The 23846-nt window shown below is 49.7% G+C and overlaps 6 protein-coding genes across 6 annotated transcripts; 3 read left to right on the top strand and 3 right to left on the bottom strand.

Annotated features, from left to right (window-relative positions):
- Positions 1–1312: 1312 nt before the first annotated feature.
- GGS22DRAFT_181649 (eukaryotic aspartyl protease) lies at positions 1313–2788 on the top strand (the record flags this gene model as incomplete). Its single annotated transcript, XM_047963884.1, has 4 exons — positions 1313–1544; positions 1608–1771; positions 1890–2211; positions 2274–2788. The coding sequence occupies 4 exons, from the start codon at positions 1313–1315 to the stop codon at positions 2786–2788; spliced, it is 1233 nt and encodes a 410-aa protein (XP_047815332.1).
- A 664-nt stretch (positions 2789–3452) lies between these two features.
- GGS22DRAFT_172304 (uncharacterized protein) lies at positions 3453–5024 on the top strand. The gene has a single exon (XM_047962733.1). The coding sequence runs from the start codon at positions 3798–3800 to the stop codon at positions 4722–4724; it is 927 nt and encodes a 308-aa protein (XP_047815331.1). The 5' UTR covers positions 3453–3797; the 3' UTR covers positions 4725–5024.
- A 189-nt stretch (positions 5025–5213) lies between these two features.
- On the bottom strand, positions 5214–7772 carry GGS22DRAFT_196446 (uncharacterized protein; the record flags this gene model as incomplete). The annotated part of the gene is made up of 3 exons (XM_047965825.1): positions 5214–6414; positions 6488–7174; positions 7260–7772. The coding sequence occupies 3 exons, from the start codon at positions 7770–7772 to the stop codon at positions 5842–5844; spliced, it is 1773 nt and encodes a 590-aa protein (XP_047815330.1). The 3' UTR covers positions 5214–5841.
- A 6477-nt stretch (positions 7773–14249) lies between these two features.
- GGS22DRAFT_172293 (lysophospholipase catalytic domain-containing protein) lies at positions 14250–16637 on the bottom strand. The gene has a single exon (XM_047962732.1). It carries the CDS (start codon positions 16498–16500, stop codon positions 14548–14550), a length of 1953 nt encoding a protein of 650 aa, XP_047815329.1. The 5' UTR covers positions 16501–16637; the 3' UTR covers positions 14250–14547.
- A 1196-nt stretch (positions 16638–17833) lies between these two features.
- Positions 17834–19499, top strand: GGS22DRAFT_172291 (putative monooxygenase). Its single transcript, XM_047962731.1, has one exon. It carries the CDS (start codon positions 18019–18021, stop codon positions 19252–19254), a length of 1236 nt encoding a protein of 411 aa, XP_047815328.1. The 5' UTR covers positions 17834–18018; the 3' UTR covers positions 19255–19499.
- A 2064-nt stretch (positions 19500–21563) lies between these two features.
- GGS22DRAFT_181645 (WD40 repeat-like protein) lies at positions 21564–23808 on the bottom strand (the record flags this gene model as incomplete). The annotated part of the gene is made up of 3 exons (XM_047963883.1): positions 21564–22131; positions 22186–23287; positions 23346–23808. The coding sequence occupies 3 exons, from the start codon at positions 23806–23808 to the stop codon at positions 21564–21566; spliced, it is 2133 nt and encodes a 710-aa protein (XP_047815327.1).
- Between the last annotated feature and the right edge of the window lie 38 nt (positions 23809–23846).

Here is a 23846-nt window from a genome sequence, read left to right as displayed (position 1 = left end):
ATTACGAGTGACATGGATGAGACATTGTTCGTGAAGATCGAATTTGTAATATGATGGATGTACATACGCTTCTACACTTACACGGAGACTTTGAAGGTTTTGGCGGTATGGATGGTGCCGATAGCGACAGGTCTTGCAAGTCATTGGGGGGTTTACATAAATGGCGAGTCTATCGCGAACCTTTAGCTCTTCTTGTACCATGCATGTCTGCGGCGTCGGTTTACATACAAAAATGGTCGATGGCACATCGAAGTTGTATTTCACGTGGGATTTGAAACGGCAATTCTCCCTGAGAATTTAAGCATTAATGCACGGACTCCGCGTTACCAATTCATCTCATCCTCGCGCAATTCAATCGAACGCTTCATCTGATCTTTCCGCCTTTCCAATTGGGATTTTGGACAGATTATATCGCTCTATAGTTTGTGTGAAGAACCGTGTTCTGGTGTCTATATATTGGTAAGATGACGATAGCAATTAATTACCTACCTATTATTACTATTGCATACATACATCGCATCTGGTTAGGTATTGATTCTCTTCTAAGCATGAATATCTCACGATATCCGCAACCCCGGCTCGAACGAACGAGTTTGATTTTCCCCGTCTGAGGCTGCCCGCATGTCCGCTTTGGGACGCTGTAACAGACTAGGCATGAATGATCTCCCTGCACCACCGGTCCAGCGTCGAGGCTCGCTGTATCAGCCGCGCTCGCGACACTATTGCTCATCTACCCCGGCGTTCATCATGCTGCCAGCGGTGTGGTAAGTGTTCGGATCCCATGTTCGAGGGATCAAGCTTTTTGCGCGCGCGCGCTCGGATGGCTTTCCCGAGGGGAAGGCGTGAAACGAATCCGGCAATCGTATGGTTGCTCTCTTATTACATACATACCGTCTTCCTGGCCGCCCAGCCGGGTCGGTTTCTCTTGGTCCTTTTTCTTCTGCTTCTTTTTTTGTCTTGGTATTTCGATGTCGCTGTCTCCTTCCTCTCTTGTCGTGTGTTCGCTCCTTTGATAGTGTTTGCGCTCGCTCTCTCCCTTCGTTCTTTTTTTATACACGTAATTTTACAAGTAATTCTTTTGCGCTAGCCGGGCTTGCGGGTTCGGGGTTCCTGCGGTCCACGTCTTCTTTTCGCGTCGTTCCTTTTCGGGGAGGGTTTATTTATATACATAGTTCAGAGATATACCACGCCGAAGTCCTTCACGATGAGGGTTTCGAACACCGCCGCCGCTGTCGCGGCGTACGTTCTCTGCTGTCAGGACCTGGCGTCCGCTAGTCCGGTGCAGAAGCAGAAGCGCGGGGTGTTGGACGAGATGCTGCAGATCACGACGCTGGGGGGCATGACGTTCAAGATCAACCAGGTCCAGAATAAGAAGTACTACGGCGCGCGGAAGGGCAGGGGCGCCATGGCTATCGCGAGAGCTTATTCCAAGTACGGCGCTGCGGTCTCGGACGATTTGCTGTCTTCCATAGAGGAAGTGCTGAAGGAGCTCGGTCTTTTGGGGAATACGGGAGCTTCGAATAGCACGGCTAATGATCCTAAAGGTAGGTCTTGGCGGTGGCTTGCGCCTTTGCTTTGCTGTTTCATTTTCGCTCACCGGTTTCTAGGCGAGGTGGCGGCGCTTCCGCAGATGTTCGATTCCGAATACTTATGCCCGGTCTCTATTGGCACCCCACCGCAAACCTTGCAGTTGGACTTCGATACCGGTTCATCTGATTTGTGGGTGTTCAGCTCCGAGACGCCGAAAAATCAGGTTATGGGTCAGACTGCTGTACGTATAGCCCTTTAGAGCCGAGTTGATTTCGGATGATATCAGGCGGCAAGAGTTATGATCCTTAGTCATGCTTGAGTCTTACAGAATTAGCAATTACTAACTCTATATGCTGCAGTGGAATATCCAGCAAAGTTCAACCGCGAAGTTACAGACAGGAGAGACATGGTCGATCAGCTATGGCGATGGTAGCAGCTCTAGTGGTAATGTTTACTTGGATAAGGTGTCTGTAGGCGGAGTCACCGTCCAGAACCAGGCAGTTGAATCTGCGAAGAACGTCTCCTTGTCGTTCACGCAAAGACCCGATACCGATGGTCTTCTCGGGCTGGCTTTCGGCACCATCAACACGGTCAGGCCTACGAAGCAGAAGACTTTCTTCGAGAGTGCGACGAACGAGCTTGCGTCGCCTCTTTTCACGGCGAATTTGAAGAAAGAAGCCCGTAAGTTGATTATGAATCTCACAATCTGTGTCGTGTAGAGGGCATATATTAACAAGTTCTAGCGGGCAACTATAACTTCGGTTTCATCGATAACACCGAGTTCACCGGAGATATCAGTTTCGTGCCCGTCAACACATCAGCTGGCTTCTGGCAATTCACGGGGGCCGGCTACAAGATCGGTAACTCAGCCGCCGTCTCTTTGCCGCACCAAGCTATCGCCGACACGGGAACCACGCTTCTTCTTGTCCCTGCCCAGATTGCCGCCGCGTACTACGCCCAGGTCCCAGGGTCGGCCAACAACGCGGCGGCTGGTGGATACACCTTCCCGTGTTCTGCTACGCTGCCCGATTATACGGCTGTCATCGGAAACTACCAGGGCGTGATTCCGGGTGATTTCATGAAGTTCTCGCCTGTCGATGGTAACTCGTTCGCAACGGCTACTACGTGCTTTGGCGGTATCCAGGCTTCGCCTGCGGGTTTTCCTTTCGCTATCTACGGAGACATTTTCCTGAAGGCGCAGTTCGTCGTGTTTCACGGTGGGAACCAGCAGCTTGGATTTGCTGCTAAGCCCCTATAACCATTTATAGGGGTCGTGATGTTGGTGACAATGTTGGGTGTAGCTAAGTGTGTATATTTCATGACTTTGGGTTAGATCCGGTTGAGAGGTCCCGGGATAGAAAGACCTGTGTATGGCGGTTATGATCGATTTTGCGAAATTTGGATTTATAGGTAATGGAATTTATGATCGAATATCCAATTCATATGGACAATCCTAGGGATTCCCGTGATTCTCGCTTCGGAGTTAATGACGGAAACCAAGTCCTTGCTCGGAGCTGCGTCGTAGCGCTTATTCGGGCTGAGACATAAGATGTATATACCTAGATGTAAGTAGGCTGCATACATAATACATATGCGGTCGGTAAGGATCCTCATGTACTCGGACTCGGTACTTCGGTCGTTGGTCCCTGCCGATGTGAACGGTATTAAATCTTATTCGTAGCGACGAAGGAGAGCTCCTACTCATTTCCACATTTCGATATCGACTGGCACGAGGCTTGTGATTGAGGCCAACTTAATCACCGTCGCCATTGGTCCGCGTCGTTAAGCCCTGGAGACGTTAGGTCTTAACTCGTCTGACATCACACCACTAGGATTATTCCTCTGAACCGAGTGCCGACCAACGCGGTCTTTTTCGTTCGTCTTGTTGCGGAAACATTATTTGGTAGGGTTAGACGAGGCTCTAAACAGTCGAATATCGAAAACGGGCATATCTTGCTTTTATTATATACCTACCTACCTCTAGTACCTACATAACTACACCTGGGTACCATTTAGGAAGCTACCAACCACCCCCCGGCTTACGGCACTACCCGGAATTCTCCAAACTTCCGGACACTACGACCCGCTCCGTTACATTCACTTTTAGGTTCAATAGTTCTATGCAGCAACCGTAGAACCGTGTTCCGACTTCAAACGGAACTTACGACACCATCGTCTATCTATAACCCATCTTATAATTCAGATTTCACTCTGACTTACCTTCCAAGCCCTCCAACTCCCCTAAACCCAAAAAGCTCAAACCCACAATGTCATCCCTCCTCCAAAGAAAATTCCCCTCAATCCTGCACTCCTCCACCCTCCCCATCCCCCATTCCTACCGCAAACCCCTCCTCCTCGCCACCAGCGCCGCCGCCATCTCCGCCCCACTCCTCACCTACGCCTACAACAGCTACACGGAATGGCTCGCCCTCGGGCGCGGCGGGGTCCCATACCACGTCTTCGGATGGCTCGCGCAAACAACCCTGCACCTGCTCGCACGAACCGATCTCCGAGAGCCCATCCCACGGACCTACAAAACCGCCATAGAACTCGGCTCCGTCTACGGCCCCGCCGGCACAAAATCCTACCTCTCCACCCCTAAAGCAGAAATCCCAGCCCGCAAGCCCCCTCGCCCCACCGTCCCCAGCTTCGTCGCGCCGCAGCGGCAGACCTCGGACCGCGGGCCCCCGCATACCGTCGCCACGCTAAACGGGTTCCTCGCCGCCCTCGCGTCCGCGAACCCGGGGCTCTTCGAGGTCAGGGAGAGTAAGCTCGAAGGACCACTTCACCAGGCCGTATGGCTGCGGTATCCTCTATCCTCCCCTTCTCCTTCTCCTACTACAGCGGCGGAAACGCAAGCGCAAAAAGCCCAACGAGAGGAGCTGAAAACGCGTCTAGGCCGCGGCGCGACAGGGGAGATCGCACACGTGCACAGGGAGGGCAGCACGCATGTGATCCTGAGCCCGGTCGACGCGGCGCAGGTTATCGGGAAGGGATGGGGGGAGCGGCATGCGATGAGCGGGGTTGGGGGCGTGCGGTGGGCGATGGCGCCGTGGGGGTATGTGTTGGTTTACGCGCCGCGGGACGAGGGCGAGTTGGAGGTCTGGAGAGAGGTTGTGCTTGCTGGGGCGCGGTATGTGACGGCGGGTTTGGGGAAGGGGGTTGTTGTTCCTGGGGGTAAGGAGGGGGTGTAGAGAGGAGGGGGAGGGGGAGGTTGTGTTGTGTGGATATTTGGGCTGTGTTGTGTATGAATAGGTTTGAATGGTGAGATAATGAGGTTAAGATGTATTCTGGTGTGGCGTTAAGGGGTCTTTGGGTTGTTTGAAGAGTACCTATATAAGTATTTATTACCCCTCTCAAATCGAAAAAGGGGTAAAGATATAGACGAACCGAGGTCTTTTGGTGGGTGTAGTATGTCAGCATATTCATGAAGTATTTACACATATCCCCCCTTATTAGGTACATAGCTTTTAAGCCGTTATCATTACAGAACATATCCAATTTGAAACTATTAGAACGATTTATGCTAGTCTCTTAATACATAGTCGCCCCTGCTCGTACATACGAATGGACTACGCCATTCATTTCCTCGCTTTATATACATATCGCCTTAGTACGTTATAGGGAAGCAAAATGATACGTTAGTGTTCACAGCAATTAGAGGAGAAATTAAAAATCCGCCTCCAGAGAATATTATACCTGTGCCTTAGGCAGCGATTCGAAGCCCGGCACGTTAATAAAACAGCATTTCAACAGCTCCGCGTCTATTTATCAAACAGCTTCACTCCATTTAGTCCTACAACTCCGCGCCATAATTCATCCCCATTTAAATTTGGGGAAGCTTCATTCGAAACTCGCTTTATTGGTATATCCTGAATGAATCCTCGGCTATGCCATATGATAACAATCAGCCGGGGCACGATGTATCTCGATGCCGAGGCATAAAAAAAAGAAAAATCTATTCGGGACGTAAAAAAACGTCCATAGCCACGGCTGCTTCTCCTGTACGCCGTAATAAGATAGGAGACGTTAAGAGGGGTGGGTATGGTATAATGTATGAAAAGAAAAATTCGTCGTCTGCGCCTCTAGCCTCGAATTATCTTTCGTAAGATGCAACAATAAAATAAAAATAGTCTTCGTAGATGAAACATGACGATAAATGGTAGATATTAGATGACAATCTGTCATCAAAACGTAACGAGCAAGAATTTTCGCTCATCCATTTCCTTCCAGGCGTGTCGCTCATCGTGGTCTCGTGGCCGATTGACGCATTACATAGGACAAAAAAAACGTATTTGGTCGGAGACAGCGTCACCTAAACGTAGCGTATGGACTTTCGACTTTTATGTCTTTGATCCCTTCAGGCATCATTCGAAGCCATTCGGCCCAACTCTCAATGTTGAGAGCCTCATCCGTCAATCGCATAGAAAATGTCAATTGAGGGCCATGATGATTCTCCGGGCTGTAAATAGTCCGGGGTGGTTGTGGTGGAGATAACGTAATTGATGGTAATCTCGAGTTACTGGATATTTGTATGTGCAACGGCGAAGGGAAGCCCAGCATTATTCCCTTTTCCTGGTGTTTGTCTTGGATGATCTTGGGGTAGATGGATAGGAGTTTCGAATGCAACTCGGCGGCTGATAACGGATTCGGAAGTCGTTGGGTGGCCCGTGTTCGAAGTTGATCGACTAGCGTTCTGGTGAAGCTATTCCGGTCCAGCACGTCGAAGTACTCCTCCGAAGACGACGCCGCGATGACCTCCAGCACCCCCTTTTGTCGAACCATCTTCGATGACGGATAATATGCAGCATCCATCATAATCAATGTGTCTGACCGGGCTTCCTCCAAAATCTGTTGAATACCGCTCCATCGAATAGTCGAGGCCTTTGCTCGATCCCGAGAACTACCTTGGGTTAGAATCACCGCCAAAACAAGCCAGCCAAGAATCTGGGCAAACTCGCCTCGCCAAAACCATCTCCCTATGCTCATCCAAGTAACTGTACCCATTATAGTACACAAGTTTTAAAACGTCTCGGGTGTCGCTCTTGTCCGTAAATTCGTTTATAATACGCGAGAGCCACCTCCACGAGTTGGTACAGCCGTCGGAAGCAGATGACGGTATCTTGAGGATTTCAAACGCGTATCGGTAGTACTTGTCGAAAACAATGCCAAGTTCCTCCACCGCGGATGCCACGTCGGGGTTTTCGTCATCCTGCCAATAGATTAAAAGCGCGCAAACGCTGCTGTAGCGACTGCGGTGAGGTGAAGCGAGGATCCTAGATGCTGCACTCTCTAGTTCTACCTTCACGGAATCGATGCTCGACAAAGGCGTGTAATGATTCGTTGTAGCGGCCAGCGGAGAGTTAGACATGGGCTTCTCTAGTCGCGGGCCTGACGGTAGAGGCGTCCGGATCCTCGCGTCGTTGAGCGGTGGACGACCTGGCGTGCTCTGAGCGTTATTGGGAGCAGCGGGGGTGGAGTCAATCTCCATCTCCTGGGGATCTTGGGTGAAGTGATGTCTGACATGGTTTGGCGCGGGGCTGATCGGTCGACCAGCCAGGGGAGCCAGATCCTGCAAAGGGCTAGACGAGCGATACTTCCGCATAGCATCTTCCCACGTCATATTATGATGGTTGGGGTGACACTTTAGATGGTGGTCATGTGAGCATCATACTAACGATGGGAGATGGGAAAAAAAGGAGGGGGCAGATCGCAATATTGTGACTTACAGCAACCCTCCGCCTTCTGCAGTCGGCGCACGCGCCTAATTTCCGAATCAACGCAGCCTTCTCTCTCTGCTGGGCTGACAGGGGCCCCGTTCGCCGACGGCTGGCTCGACGATTGTGCGAGATCTCCGACCCATCTTTCACGGAGAAGATGGACTGGGACGACTCTACACTATAAGCTGTCGAGTTCGTGTCAGTGGTGGCATTGGATACCGCCGTTGCATCGGTGGCGGTCGTCGAGGTAGAAGAACCTGTATCCTTCCTGATGGGAGTCGCCGACTGGCTTGGTGATGCCGGGAGACTCCCATGTTGCGGTTGCACGTGCTCGGGATGTGATCCTTGGTGGGGTTGTTGTTGAAGTTGCGGCTGAGAAGGTTGACGATGATGCCCACCAGACGACTGCTGCTGCTGTTGCTGTTGCTGCTGCTGGTCGTGCTGATGAGAGACGTGCTGACCTCTATCTTCAGTCTTGCTGTCCTTGGGAAATGCTTCCGACAGACTGGGTGCAGGATGCATGTCGTTCTGGGCGCTCGCACGACAATAGCACGGCCTACCTCATAATGAAAGGTGACTATGATGGCTCGTCCACGAGCGCTATACTGAATAGACAACGCACGGTGAAAAAAATGGAGGACTCTGGCTCCCAAGGGTGGAGAATTAAACGAGGGTGATAATGAAATTGCCGCGAAGTGAAGAAAAGAAATATGTAAGGATATGTATGTAGTTAATAGAACGGGACGAGTACAGCTGGTACCGTAGATCTAGGTAGCCTCTAAGGCATAAGCGTAGGCTGATCCACTAGATATGTATATGTAGGTAAGGTGTATGGTGTATGTCTGGTTGTATATGGGGGTGTATTAGTTTGAATGAGGTATGGTATGGTATGTATGGTATGGTGATGATACGGTGATTATGCGACTGAGAGAAGTTGGAAGTACAAATTTTAAATAGAAATAAATTTCCTAATCTCCAATCTCTTCGAGATCTTCAAACCTCTCTTTCTCCCTTTTCTCTCACCATCAATGGGTTCTTTCCCCGGTTGTAGGTTGTAGGTTGTATATCACCTACCTAGGTATGTATGTACTCACTATAGAAAGACGAGGATCGTGTGTAGCTTCCGAAACTGCTGTAATACAAGGCTCCAATGAGCTAGCTTTCTTGCCCGAGTTTGTTGCAGTGCAGTGCAGTTGCTCTTAGGTACTTGTGCTATGTAAAGATTTAGATTTAGTGCGGGGCCGAACTTTTTCTCTTTCCACCATCCTTCCACCTTCCCACTTCCCAGCTCACCTAGATACATGTACCTAGCTAATCTTGTCTGATCCTGTCTGCCTGTCTACTAGACCTGCTATTAGAGGTCTACCTGAAAAGTACCTCCGCGCTCTAAATCTTAGGTGGAGTACATTAGCGAGTACATTAGTTCCAAGGTTAACTTTAAATTATTCAATGTTCCCTTCCATTTTTTCTTACATACATCATACATGTATACATTTTCCAGGATTGAGAGAGTTTAGGGCGGGGCCGAGAAACATCTACTAACAGCTGCTGCTGCCAGTGATACCACTATAATGATTATTTTTACCTCATTTTTGTTTGCTACCTTCTTAACTCAAGTCTGCCTAGTCCCATCTCGTCTACAAATCTCATCAAGTCACCGTTCCATCGTTCTTTTCTCTCTTTCTCTCGTCGAATGAAGAAAAAGACCGTCATGTCTCATTCCCCGAAATTACAGCTTACCCAAGGTCAACTTATTTTATTATTATTTTATTAGGTATGCAACAATCTAAAATCGCAGATTACCAACCGACATAATCTATCGTCGGTCAATAATTATTACCTAGTTACTAGAGGTAATAAAAGAAGAAAGGAAGAATAGAAACAAAAACATGGGGGTGAAAGGGTGTAAAAAACGCCCAACTGCAACTCGAAAGGGAGCACTTTAATGTTGCTCTCATGTATCGTTTCAATCTGATTTTGGCCGTGGCTACGGCGGATCTCAGGTAAACACGTGGTAGTCCATTCCATATCCATCTTCCAAGTCTCCAGCCAATGAATCCTTCCGTCCGCCAATCATCTCAAGCGCCAGCGCAGACGTCGCAGACATACAGCCCAAAGACGTGACACTCCGAAAGTTCCCACTCACACACCCCAGGCTTCCTCGACCGTAGGCTCTCTTCGGTCAAGAGGCGAGGCGATGCGAGGCGACACAAGATCAGACACGTCTGCGCTGTGAGGCCACACACATTACCTACGACCTAACCACCTACCGACATTATTCCAATGCACGGGAAAGGAAGAGGAAAAGGGAAAAAAGGGAAAAATACCTAGGTAATTCTAGGTATTTACCAGCTTTTTACCACCTTCTGTGCTTCTGCACCTCTGCGCCTCTGCCCTGGAACTAGAAAATCGAATTTCATCCTCTATCGTCCTTCGCCCATCATCCACCATCCACTTACCAAGGTCCAAGGTACTACGCCCACGTCCTTTCGCGCGCAGGTACCCCTTGTTACTCCCCCATTCCTATTATTTTTTTTTCCCTCTCTCGCTCTTTTTTTTTCTTGTTTGTGGCCGTCTGCCGCCCTCATCCGATGCTGCGAAATGCAAATCTGTCACAGGCGAATATGCATCCTTCACTCGGTCACGACGCGATGCCATGGATCATCAGCCCATGCATTCTGCCCCCGGGTTGACTGATTTGTTCAGCCGATATGAGCTTTTATGCAATTGTTTGTCATCTGACGTCGATTTTCGATCTACGATGTGCTCTAATCCCCGTGACCTATCACTGCTTTTTATTTTTATTTATTTTTATTATTTTGTTATTATCTAGCCGTCCTTTTTTCCTGATCCACCTTTGTCCAATGGCTCCAGTTACGGCTGAACAAAGATTTTGTGTTACCCTCATACCGATCCGAGTTTAGGGGGGTTTCCTATTTCCCTTCACCTTTCCCGCTCTATCCTCGGTGGCTGGGTTAGTTTGGTAGGTCTTCTTCGGTCAGACACGGTCCAACCCCCCCCTTTTCCGTAGCGTCCCCCTCCTTTACCGTTATATGCCCTCGACTTATTCGACCATCCTATCCAACGGGGAAATGGCGTCAATGAATTTGCCGAAATATTATAGCTCGGACTATGCGATCTGCACCACTCGAAAAAAAAAGAAATACCTATGCGCAGCACTTTTTTTTCTCCCCTATCTTCAGCCCTGGCACGTCTTTCGGTCACAGTCCCTGCAAGACTACGTCGTCTTCTTGGTACATTACCACATTATTCATTATACTCCTCCGTTTCTGGAAGGTCGGTAGAAGGTGACTGGACGGAAGGCTCTTCGGCATCCCCTCACCGAACCCCCGAGCTGGATTAGGCGCGATCTGATAGGGTAAAAGTCCTCGCAAACATGTTCTTCGTGGGGACCTCGAGCTAGGTATGTTGGAACTCTTGGCGTGCTTCCCTCCGCACCAGTACCGGGGACCGCGAGAAAAAAAATCAGATTATTATTACCTCGTCCCGGTGATAATGCCAATCAAGAATTCTGCATGGGGAACCCAAGGCCGCTGTAGGAGCTCTTTTTCTGCTCGTGGCTGGTAACTCGCACAACATTCAAATTATCCCCCTGTCAACGTATCCAGTAGGATTCTACTATCAGGCATTTGGGGGCTGAATTGGAGAGGATTAAGGATGTTCCTGGACTCGTCATACCAATCCAAGGTTCCCCCGCAATGGAAGGCTTCCGATAGAACTGCCTCAATTCCGGTTCGGGGTGGTTTTCGCTGAATGTTTCCTAGCGAGTTTCCTGACGAGTGGGCTCTCGCCTCAAATTACTTTGCAAGTCTCAGATTAGACCGTCGGATAAAACGCGGGAGCTACTATCGGAATAAAAACCGATCAGGGCCGTCGAGCTTGACGCATCGGCGCTTGCTCCTGATATGTCACAGTATTGGGACCTAGGAATCAATATATGAAGTGCAGCTCCTCACGGTAGGAAAAAACCAGCTACTCAGCGATTCGTATACGTTGGGCACTCGAATCATCTGTCATCACGCCATTGGCCAGCGGCGGCCTTGCATGTTGATAGGTAATCATTTCCTGCGCCAATAAAGACGCGACGAGAATTGCGAACTGAGGAGGTAAAAAGCCCGAACGACTGGTTTTCAGCTTTGCCCTTTCCGGCTCTTGCCGCATCTCTTTGCTACTCTGAGGTGCAGCATGGTTTTCTACCGGATTACATTATATATATCATAAGCATCTTAAGAGCACCCTTTTTCACGAATCCGATTTACGGGACTGGTTATCCTGCAAACTTGACTTGTAGTAGACCCCTTTTGCGGCCGCGGATTCGCCTTTGTCAGCTCAATGTAAGCCATCAAGTGTCGCCGTCGACATAATGTAGGAGGCGCTGGTGAGCATATCGCGTTTCCCCTAATATTTCGACGAAGTCAAGTGAATCTAGATCTATTTATCCACCACAGAGTTTCTTTTTTGGATACTACACACACACACGACATCAGTGACCTAAAGAAATGTCGTACCGGTGATTTCATACCGTCATCTTCAGTCCCACCCAACGCTCCCGCTGTTTGCCCGAGGCTCGACGAATAGGCCTCGCGTCACTGCAAGGGTTCTCCATGGAAACACACCGGCAAGCGAGTGTTCAGACTCGTGCTCCAGCTCCTGGTACACACGGACTAATATGACCGGTCACCCAAGTGTACAACATTAAGCTATTGCTCTTCCTGAAACACCGGTGACTCTAACATTTTGTGTATCCACCGAGGCGGCTTCACCCACGCCGATCAAGGGAGGCTATGTTGTCGAGGCCTGCGGCGCTTCGGAGGCTGACATTTCCTTCTCCATCTTATCTCCTTCTGTCCTATCCCGTCCTATCTACATAACACACATCCCACCCCTTTACCACATTCAGAACCAGCACAACAAGGCCACCCCCGCTGTCCGAGGCGACTCTACCGCTGCCATAGTATGTAAAGCCATAGTCTAAGCATAACTGCTTATATGGACCGCACCTAGGTAGACCCGGCCAATTACGTGCGTTTTTTTTCTTCCTTGGTATCTTAAACGTGACGCCGCTGATCTCTCTCCAACCGTCCTGCGTCCTGCGCTCTGCCGCGTCTCTTTTTATGGGGACCCGGCCTGACCTGACCGGGACAACAACGCCTTTCGAGGCTTGACCTGATCCTACTCTCATGCTTGTACTACCTACCTAGGTAGGTACAATACCATACCTTGCTTAGCCTCCCCGAAGCTCGTTCGCTGTATCTGTCTGTCTGAGAGCCTCCCGCGTCGACCCAGTTTCGCTGGCGTAGCCGCCGTTACCCCTTTGGGACAAAACTCGCTTACGCGGAGGCTCGGCTAAGACACGGGGGATGGGGGGGACTTTGTTCGACTTACGTATGACTAAGGCCCCGTGGTGAGTTGGTTGATTAAATAAGGTTAGAAGCGGGAATGGGTAAGGCTGTTGCTGCCTTACCTTGCCTAGGGTAGGTGTGTTATGGCTGTCTTGTTATTGATGTTGGTACGATACGCGCGCCGCCCGTATGACACGAGGGTATCGTGATGCGATGGACCGTGCTAAGGGCTTCTTACCTGGATAGCCGTTTACTGCTTGTGTCTACTTACATCGCTAGTATACTCTTATACATGTACATACATACCCGGACAAGTACCCAACGTATGTACTTACCTACTGACTACCTACTTATGTAGGTAGACTAGGAACTTTTGGATACGGTAGATACTTACCTACTACCTACCAAGATTTGCGCTTAGACTAATATCTACTAACCTGACCCAAGCTGAGGAGAAGAGGAACGTAACGTATGTATGTATGTAGGTATGTATGGATGTAGGTAAGTGTGTAGAACATCAACTCCACACGCTGCGTACGTGGGTTCAACGTCGACCTGTCTAATCTAACAGGCTGTCCGCTTACCTCTAACCTCCTCAGACTAGGTAAAGAGACGGATGTTCGAGGTCTGTTTTGGCGAGCTCGAGATACGGGTGTCATGAGCTCATTGGTTTGGCAAGCAATATGTTACATATAATCTCCGCCGAACCTGAGACATGGAGCTTGCTGCCCGCTCGTAGCTGAACCGGGTTTCGACCGGAGGGGGACGGCGGTGCTGTTTCCTCTAGACCGTGGTGTAATTATGGGCCACGACTCTGTTTCGAGGCCTTGGGCTGTAGGTGTTGGACTCTAGTGCGGGATGGCGATGGTGGTAGATGTCGGTACCGTACGTTCGTGTTGGGATGCCGAGAGAGGGCGGAGTCTGGGTGGTCTGCTTGGTCGAGGGAGATGTACGCCCCCTGTGTTTTCTGGGGGAGATGTAGAATTCTGTCGATACGACCTGCTGATACAACCTGTGTACATGATCGGGAGGTAGATCAGATAATAATAGTCACGAAACCTGATGGCGAAGTCTTGGCTTTCGAGGATCAGACCTATAGACTGACCTTTTGTCAAGATGTCTAATTAACTGTAGCGTGATCCCGCGGAGTCGGCTGAAATATGGGGGTTGTTGGAATAGTCACCAATAAAGGGGCATACTAATCATTAGACCTAATAAATCCTACCCGCTGAACTGCCGTCTGCCTATCGATGGTATTGGCTTCGTGGCGGGCAGGCTAGTTTGAAGGAGAAGTAGTTTCTTCGGGTATCAACTCGATTTTGGCCTGTCCGATTTCTCACGGTGTAGTCTTAACTGAAGACTCCATTTCTCTACTCCCAAGTTAGAGTACACCGAATCCCGAATATTGTATGTTTATGTCACGATGAGGACCTTACTAACTTTTGATAACCAACGAACTGCCAGTAAGAGAAGTGAGGTGTGGTTGGCCAATTGATCATTACACGGGCAATAGACCAATTACATATCCCTATCCAACAAGACCTTACTTGCAGTGGTTATTCAGGAACTCAACCAACATCACCACGATAGGAGCTACAGACCAACATACTCTACTTTGATGGAAATAGAGAGACGAGTAGCACGTAAAAATCATTCCATATTTCAAGCACTATCCATGAATGACTCGACGTGAAAAGCGGACAACTCTTGATAAACACGAGGCCCTATCAAATGACCGTATCCTCGGGGGTATCGGCCCCGTCCATACGCTCAATCTATGCTAATGCAAATATACGCCCCAGATCATTAAAATCATATCGTCAAGTCCGTCTAATAACCCCGTCCATCCATCCATCCATCCGTGCACAACACGGTGGAATCAAGAAAGGAAGAAACAAACAAACAAACATCCATCATAACCCAACCGCCCCCCCTTAGAAAGCGAGGGCCAAAGCCGCAATCCCGACGACCCCGAACACTAAACCCTTTCCGGCACCGCTGCGCGGGCTAACGCCCGAGCTCTGGGTGTCGAACTGCAGGATCGGCGTCGGCTCGTAGCTGCTCACCGGCCTGCTGTCCGTGGTCCCGTTCCAGCAGTAGCGGCTGAAGCAGCGCTGGCACGTGGCGCTGACAGTAGTGCCAGTGCGTTCAAGACTACGGCTTAGCACCGCGCACGCGACGCAAGCAGTCCACTCGGAGTCGACGGTGCCGTTGCCCATGGTAGCGACGTTGAAGCCGTTCTTGATGATGGAGTTGCGCTGTGCGTCGGAGTAGCTCGGGTCGAAGGTGGATACGTTGCTGGCGATTGTGTACGGCGCGTTGGGCACGTAGACGATTAGAGGCGGGATGTGGCTTGCGTTGGAGAACTCGGATGTGTTGCATCCGAAGAAAGTCGGCCGCTTGTTGAGCTCTAGGTTGATGAAGGTCTCGGCGTCTGGGACGGCGGGGAAGACGGTTCCGTTGGCGATATCGGTCTTGCTTCGGTCGTAGGTCGCGCGTAGTGCCGTGCCGTTGGGGAAGTTAGTACCCGTGTCGGCGGATGAGTCGACCGCAAAGATGACGTCGAGGCCTCGGGACGGCTGGAGTAGAGGGTGTAGTGGAATGTTCTGCAAGTCCAAGCCACCGTCGACGAGAGTCAGCTGCTCATCATCGGCACTAGCATTGGTGTCGTTGTTATATCCGAGGAAGGGGTTCGGGTTCCAGGCGGCGATATCGTCATTCTCATCGCCGATATGGGTAAGGAGATCCCTGATCGCGTTGGTCACAACCGTCGGAATATCCGACGATGAGAGGTTTTGTAAGAGGAAAGCGTTGAACAGCGAACTGCTCGTACCCATGACATAGCTGTAAGCGTCGAATCCTTCAACACAATGACCACTATCAGGAATGCTGCCACCGCTGAAGTTGGAGCCTACATAGCGGATGGGTGCAAAACCATAGACGGTTGGGTCGTGAGACCCGATTTCCCATGGGTTAAACTCATATACGGTTGAATTCAGCGAGATCACTTTTGTGTTCGGTCTACGCTCATCAGCCACCAGAATTGGCATGGGTGTGTCGGCACTCTTGAAGTTGGAGGCATCGGCGATTGACGAGAACGTGTAAGCAGGTCCGCCGTCGGTTGCATTGATTAATTGAACAGAAAGAGCTCGCCCCCAGTAATCCGTAATAGAGACATCATATCCGGCATTCCGCTTATCATCGACCTGGTTCAAGATATCGTCCCAATACGAAACGGTGTTAACAATCGAGATTCCTCTGCTTTTGGGACCCTGGAAGATGGAGTTAGAGAATTGCCATAAGGCAGAGCCTTGGTAACCGTCACGAAGTTGTACGACGGTAGAGAAGTTGTTGGCGAAGATAGAGCCGACTAGCCAACCACCTCCGGATAGTCCGGCTAGGTATGTGCTACTTTGTAGGAGACCTCCGATACCTCCGGTATCCGTGGAGCCAGGAACACGACTGTCTGCAGCAGCGATGAAGCCGGCACCATTCATCAGGGCGCGATAACCACCGCCCGACACGGCAATACCGATGTTAGGTACAACAGAGAAATTCTGTGAATTGGACGTGATATAACCGGCATAATCATAATCGGTCAAGTTCGATTTGCGCAGAAATTGGACCAAAGGATCAACAGTCTTACTCCGACGGTTTTTCAACCAGTCTTGTTCCGACTGTGATAGAGATGATGCACTGCGAATTGTCGGTCGCTGTTGCGGACAGTCGACGAATGCTGGAGCGTAAGTGCCGGACGGGTTTTCCGGGGATGCACGACCCAGCAAGATATCTCGAGCCGCTACTTCGCCGAACCCATCGCTGCCGCCCGTGGGAGATCCGAGTGCAGCTGAGATAAGCGAGACCAGGGTAACAGGTAGGAAATGCATGGTCCCTTCCGTACCATACAAGGTTCGGTATCGATTTGATCTAACTTATCGAGATGGCCGGGGGAAGGGGGCAACGGGGAAGGGGAAGGGGAGGTAGATATAACAATGGAAGGAAGGGAGTGACAAGGCAAATTGGTGATTATGGGTTACCTAACGTGCTAGGAGAATTAATGTTCTAGTTATATTCCGAGGGGAGTACGACTAATGTAAGCTTCACAAAACGGGTAGAATTCCTGGGGGTTTGCGTCACCGCCCTAAAACATGAATAAAGGGAGGACAAGCAACAAGCAACAAGCAAGCAACCATCCAACCACCCTAACCGCCATTACCTGTTACCAAAAAAGGAAATGCCATCAAGCCATCGTCAGCCGCAAGCCGACTTGGCAATCTGCTAAACCAATCCGAGTTTACGGTAAGCTGCATGCCAGGTCGCCGGTGGCCTCAAGAATGGGGCGGTGTTTGGTTAGGACGGATAGGACTTGGTGAGAGTGGATGGATCGGATGGATTTTAAAATGAGTTGTATTGAGTAAATTGGAAGGCCATTGGTAAGTTCTACAATACTGACAATAGGTCCCTGCCTTACAAACTAGCTACTAACTTGGTACCTAACTGGTGCCGAGGTTCCTGTTTGTCTCCGTCTACTGTCGTATGAAGTGTCGGATAGCCTACCTAGTACCTAGCTTATGAGACTAAAGAAACTTTATATAAGCTGACTACATGTTCGAAAGGGGGAGGTACTTACATAATTTCAGCTCATCTGGGATCCACGGTAGCTGAGAGAATCGGAATAAAGTATTGTGGTGCCTTGCATAGGTACCGGTGGCTAGCTGACTAGTGACGTTTAGGGCAGAACTTAAGAAAGATCTACGTGCCGAAGGACCGGTTTATGAAGATCTGACGGCGATTGCCGTCCGAACCATCCGGGGCACTTTCCCTTATTAATTGAAGATACTACCAAGACTGCAAGAAACAAATAGCATGTCAATACAATTTACGGCGTATTCAATTATTTAATACGGCGTACACATAATTGTATACGCCGTATTAAATACCAGCCGAAGTCTTTGCATAATTCTCAAGTTTCAGGCTGATTAGAAATGCGAGTTAATTTTCGTTTATTGGCAGGGAGGGTGCCTGTATGGATGTGATAAAGAACTTTAAGTGGTAGGCAGGAGTGCCAACCCTGAAGCCACATGCCGTTACCCGTAGATATCGATTGTGTAACTTGAAAATCCGCACAGACCACGTAAGAAGGAAGACGGAATCGGGAGCTGGGAATCGGATTCGGTGCGGAGCTTCTTACTCGGAATCAACAACTCGGGTTCAACATAGACTCGTATAGCCAGCCAAATATTCAGAATTCAAATAAATAAAACATGTCTACTTATTCGGCTTCCAAGATGGCGTGTCTTCATATAACCACTAATGTCCTAGAAATCACGATTCTAATCTCACTAAGAAATCCTCAACGTCATCTCCCCTACATATAAAATCCACAAAACATCAGAGCTCCGTCAATGGCTCCACTCAAAATCCTCATCTGCGGAGGCGGCATAGCAGGCCCGGCCTTAGCCTTCTGGCTCGCCCGCTCCGGGCACCACGTCGTCATCGTCGAACGCCACCCGGCTCTTCGGGCGACAGGAGCCCAGGTCGATCTCCGAGAACAGGGCATCGACATGGTCAAGAAGATGGGACTCGACGAGACTTTCCGCTCGAAACTCGTTGACGAAACTGGTTTTGCGCTGGTGGATTCTGAAGGCAGGATTAGGGCTACTGTTTTGGCTAATAGGTCTGGTAGGGGCGCGCAGTCTTTCACGTCGGAGTATGAGATCATGCGTGGGGATGTGGTGAGGATACTCTATGATGAGACGAAAGATGCGGAGAATGTGGAGTATGTGTTTGGAAAGACCGTGGAGAGCTTTGAGCAGGACGGGGATAATGTCGTTGCTCGTTTTTCAGACGGCTCGTCTGACAGGTTTGATATACTGGTCGGCGCTGATGGCCAGGGGTCGCGTATTCGACGAGCCATCCTTCCACCGAACACCCCGGAACCTTACCGCCGATTGGGCATATATATTGCATACTGGTTTATACCACGTACAGCGGAAGACACTATCCTCCGCCGGACCTATCTTGCCCCGGGGGGTCGCATGGTATTTCGTAGAAGCCACAACCCGACGGAGACACAGGTCTATTTCTTTCTCAGAGACGACAACCCAGAATTTCAGAGCATTCCGAGAGCCTCGGTAGAGAAACAGAAGGAGTTCTGGGCGGAAAAGTTCAAAGATGCCGGGTGGCAGATGAACCGGTTCATCGAGGGCATGAAGACGACCGAGAACTTCTATTGCCAAGAAGTCGTCCAGGTTATCACAGACACCTGGTCTAAGGGCCGAGTCGTCCTTCTAGGCGATGCGGCACACTGCGCCTCTCCGTTTAGCGGGATGGGCACCACAGGCGCTCTTATCGGCGCATACGTTTTAGCTGGTGAGATCGTGCAGAATCCAGATAACATACCGAAGGCATTTGCGAACTACGACAAGAAGCTACGGCCTTTCGTTGATACGATACAGAATATACGCACGGAGATGTTCCAGCTGGGGATGCCTAAGTCGTGGTGGGGCATCAAGATATTCTACTTCGTCGCTTGGTTACTCTGCCTCCTTCGCATACCCACTCTCGTCGCGATGTTTTCGAAGGGGGAAAGGGGTGGCTGGAAGATACCGGATTATCCGGAGCTAAAGCCTGCCCGGTAAGACCATGGGACGCTCCGCCAGCAGTAGCCTATGATGGCCATCTCAATTGCCCAGGCGCATATCCACTCAACTCAAATCTTACCGTAAGGCATCACCCGCTCCTTAAAATGCTTGACTATATTCTAGCTGCGGATAAAAAATGACCCCGTTAAGGAGATTCTATGTAAGTCTTATACATGACACGCTAGAGCATGAGAATCCTTCTCCAATGTATACTAAAAATACGCCAATCCACTTTATTGGTGAACGGATTCCGAATATGCAGATTGAAATATTGTACTATATTGCTAGCTTCATATATAACTGGATTCAATTCTGCATCTATTCAAAACCCTCGCCGCATTGTATTTATATCACTTGCGCCATGCTCTATCGGGAAAGGGGGAGCTAGAGCCAGTCCAAAGATGACAATATGTCGGTGTGGCTGTTCGGCTAGGAACTAGCGTACGTCTAAAGCCTTACATGCACTTTTATTTATCGACGTTGCAAGACTCATAAATAGGGTACTTAAACATCATGTCCGCAAGACGGGTCACTGGAAATTTGTTGGGGCATATGCCGAAGCGGACTGAACGCCACAGGACCCCTTGGATCGTCTTCGAAACGTGGCTGGCGTCAGGTACTCCCATGGCTTAACACCGCCTGACGAGTCCGACACTTCCGCCATGTTCAATTCCGAATATCCGTCGAGCTCTTTGATACTTCGGAATAGGGTGTCGGCTGTGGACTTGCTGTTACGAAACCCGAGGCGTCCCGGATGAAGAGTGGTACGCGGGAACTCTTCGATCAGATCAGTACCTTCTTGAGTTACACTTGCCCTCGGTAGTGATGTCTCACCAGATATCTGTACGACATGTCTTCAAAGGGTTTAGTTACCACAGCGGACTGGTTTATGATTGGCCACAAGGACAAGTACCGACATAAGACATACGATTGAAAGGGGACGATATATGCAGGAGTAAAAAGGAAAAAGAAAAGCAAAAAAGCCATTGAGGCGTTGTATATTGCGTGAGTCGAATCTATTTCCCAGCCTACCAGCCTACGTAGCAAAAGGTGGCGTAGTGCGCGATCCATTTCGTCGCAGAGCATTAACCGATTCCGGATGAGACGTCTCAGGTGCATCGAGTTGTTTACTGAAAGGTTAGAGTATCCTGTCGTACAGATAGACTGTCTGCTTTGCAGAACAAGGTCCCGATACCTTCACACAGGGATTCGCGCTGCAGAAGAAGACCGGTCTATGCATGGCGGCCATAGCCCGCCTCGAGGGCTTTCGTGGCGTAGAGAGTGACATGCTTCGCCTCGCAGACACGAATTTTCGTCGTCATCGCGCTGGACTTTTCCACGGACCCGGTGCCGGTCTTCCGCTTCGGAATTACGACTCGGAGTACGTGACATAATTGATAAGGGAAAGCCATGTCCGAAGGGGCTCTGAACGATACATTTGCTACGGATTTTAAAGGCTATTGCTTCATGTGCGTGTAGGAGTACCTATGCTATATGTTGATGTAGATGAGTTACGATCCCACCGACAGAAATATGAGATCCGAAAGCAATTGCTCTGTGTTCAGTATATCCAATCTAGGGGGCCGAGTAAACCCAACATATCAACGAAGCCGCGATTGTCAGTGAAGGTCTTATTGCCGTTTCTTACGGAAACTATCAACAATATAACGTAAACGGCTATTAAGATACCAGTACTCACTACCTACATTGGACATAATGATCAAAACCACATGCTAATATATTTAGGCGTAGCCCCTTGAACTTTACGCTGATACTCGTCTGATTTCCTCCTGCCGTAGCAGACATACGACGAGGCCTATCTAGCTGTCTGACTAACAAACAAACCATCTACACGCCCTAAGGGCTGAGCAGAAGCCATACGTTGATCTAAACACAGCGCATGTAGCTAGTAGCATACACCATACCACAACACAACACACGACACAAGAAGTACTGTAATCACAGCATCCATTACTGCCCTAGCAACCCCAATCCCAACGCCAGAGGCCAGCCAACCCTCTCCACGGGGAGGAGTGATAAGAGCGAATTGTAAAAAAAAACTGGCTCACTCCGCGGCGGAAGACGTTATTGACGACCAATCCGCCAATCCTTTCCTGACCAGCAAACCCAACAAACGATCAGATCATATCGTATTTTTTCGAGTAGAAAAAAAAAGACGACGTGGCGACGTGCCAACCAGTGCTTCCCTATAACTCCAGCAAATCGACCACCTGCATGATAACCTTCTTGTTGATACATGTCTTTTTTTACTCCTTAACCCGCGAGACCACGAACGATGACGCTCCTTATGCTTTGGGATCAGTAACTAAGGTTGGGGCGATCCGACGCTTCTTCGATTGGCCACCCGAATCTTCATCTTTCTCCGACGTGCTCGCTTCTCGCTTAACGCCCACAACTGTGTTAGTGCTCCCAGGTGTCTCGGGTGGTGTTGTCATGGGTACACCCGTCACCTTTCCAGAGCTAGCGGCAGTGATGCTAGGTAAATTCCCACCTATCAGAGGGGGGTTGTTCATGACTGAGACTTGTGTTGCAATCGAAGATGTTGAGTTTGATCGAGCAGGTGAAGAAGGGCGTGCGCTCACGAACGATGTTGTTGGCGGAGGAGACGGGGCAGCAAAAGAAGTAGCCGAGTTTCGGTGCTGATGATTGGGAAAGGGTGAAGGAGGTGCAAATATAGATGTTGGTGTAGGTTGTGGAGTAGCTTGGGTCGAAGGAGCCGTGATAGGGGCAGAGGTCACCTTAGGACCTACAAGCTCGCCCTTGTACTCTTGACCAAGCTCGCCGGGTAGAAACGAGAGTGTTGAGCAAAATCCATCTGATGAAGTTATGAGAAGCGTAGCTCCATCACTTGACCTAGAAGGACGTCAGATATTTCAATATATTTATTCAAGGGGGAAGAGAACATACCAGGTAAGATCGGTGAAAGTAGCTAGGTGTAAGTTGCTAACTACACATATAGGAGTCACCTGTTGAGTGTCATAGAGAAGGACGGAATCCTGCGTTGCTACGGCGTATACCATGCGATATGGCAGAGTAAATCCCATCTTAGATCCCGGTGTTGCTGACCCTGTCTCCACATTTAGATGTTGAGGTGTCCACGACTTCTCGGGGTCTGGTGCAGAGGATGTCGGCGGAGGAGGAGGATCCATAACAGCAGATGAAGGTTTTGAGATGGGTTCCGGGAGAGCTGGGATGGGATCTTCCGCTGAAGATGTGTCGATGGTGATATATTTTGTTACTGGTGGTGACTGCCGCAACGTGTACATTATAGGCGAACACTTGATTGCCACCGATGGCTTCTTGTGACCGGGGAGATGAGCAATAGGGGGCTTGTTGATACCACCTCGGGTATAGATATAAACGGTGTTGATTATTTCATACGATGGTTTAGGGCCATCTTGGTGCTGCACATGATATTGACCGGCAGGAGTCAGGAGTAGGCTGCCGTCGGGAGTAAAGGTTAGACGCCTAAAGAAAGATGTAAGGGTCTCATTGGCATAGAGACTTGCGTTCTTCACACCCAGACCGAAGCCATGGTTGAGTTTTGGGGACGGCTCGATCGGCATTACTGCAGGCAGAGGCAAAGATGGCGCGGGAGACACGGATCGCCGAGATGAAAATGAAGAGCGTCTGCTATGGCTAACAACACTCGGCGGATTCATGGGTAGAGGAACTGACTGCGGCGTTCCTGGTGCAGATGGTACTGGCGATCCGATAGAGGCACTGGGCGTATCAATTGCTGCCGCAAGCTGAGATCGGTAGCCCATGTCAGGCGGGGCTGGGCTGTTAGACGAAATACGCCGAGGGGGGAGATCTGCTTTGATGTGGCTAGCAACCTTGAATGTTTCGTCATCGCGACCGGTGAGTGCGTACTGTCCATTCTTGGTCTTGAGGGAATATATATGGACTGATCGATCCGACGACTGAGTCGCAATATATTCGTTCAGTGGATCCCAGGCGACGCCTTGCACGTAGTGACTATGTTCGGCAATTTGTCGAATTAGAGCGCCTATAGAGACATGAGTTAACCGAGTCGGACACGACGAGGAGGGAATGTGTCTACGAACCTGAACCTGCATTATATATTCGAGCAACATTGTCCATGCTTCCGATGATGAAGTGGGTAGCATCAGGAGACCAGGCTAGATCATATATTTCCGCAGCTGTAGGACGGAACATATGCTTCGCACGCCATGTCTCCTTATCCTCTAACCCTTCGTTTCCAAAAGTGGTGGGGTTATGGGTTTCGTTAGGAACCCATAATATCACATTCCCATCATCTCCAGCAGATGCCAGAGTCTCACCTTTAGGTGCCCATCGAACAACATTTACAGCTTGAGTATGCTTGGCAAGCGTCGATAAGTAGTCAACTCGACGAGTATCATCATCGGCTTCGACCTTCCAGATGCGCACATTGTTATCTCCTCCTCCTGTAGCTAACCTTCCTTTTCCATGTTGAGGTTCAAAGTGAGCAGAGTAGATGGGAGTGTTTTTGTCGTGCCAATTAATGATCAAAGGTGTTGACCTCATGGTGACGGTTCGGCGCGAGACATGAGACTCTGATGCGT

This window comes from Annulohypoxylon maeteangense, assembly GCF_022496945.1.
Source record: "Annulohypoxylon maeteangense strain CBS 123835 unplaced genomic scaffold GGS22scaffold_19, whole genome shotgun sequence".
NCBI classification, from domain to species: domain Eukaryota; kingdom Fungi; phylum Ascomycota; class Sordariomycetes; order Xylariales; family Hypoxylaceae; genus Annulohypoxylon; species Annulohypoxylon maeteangense.
Note: the sequence above shows the minus strand (reverse complement) of the source record. Positions and strands in the feature narration are given on the sequence as shown.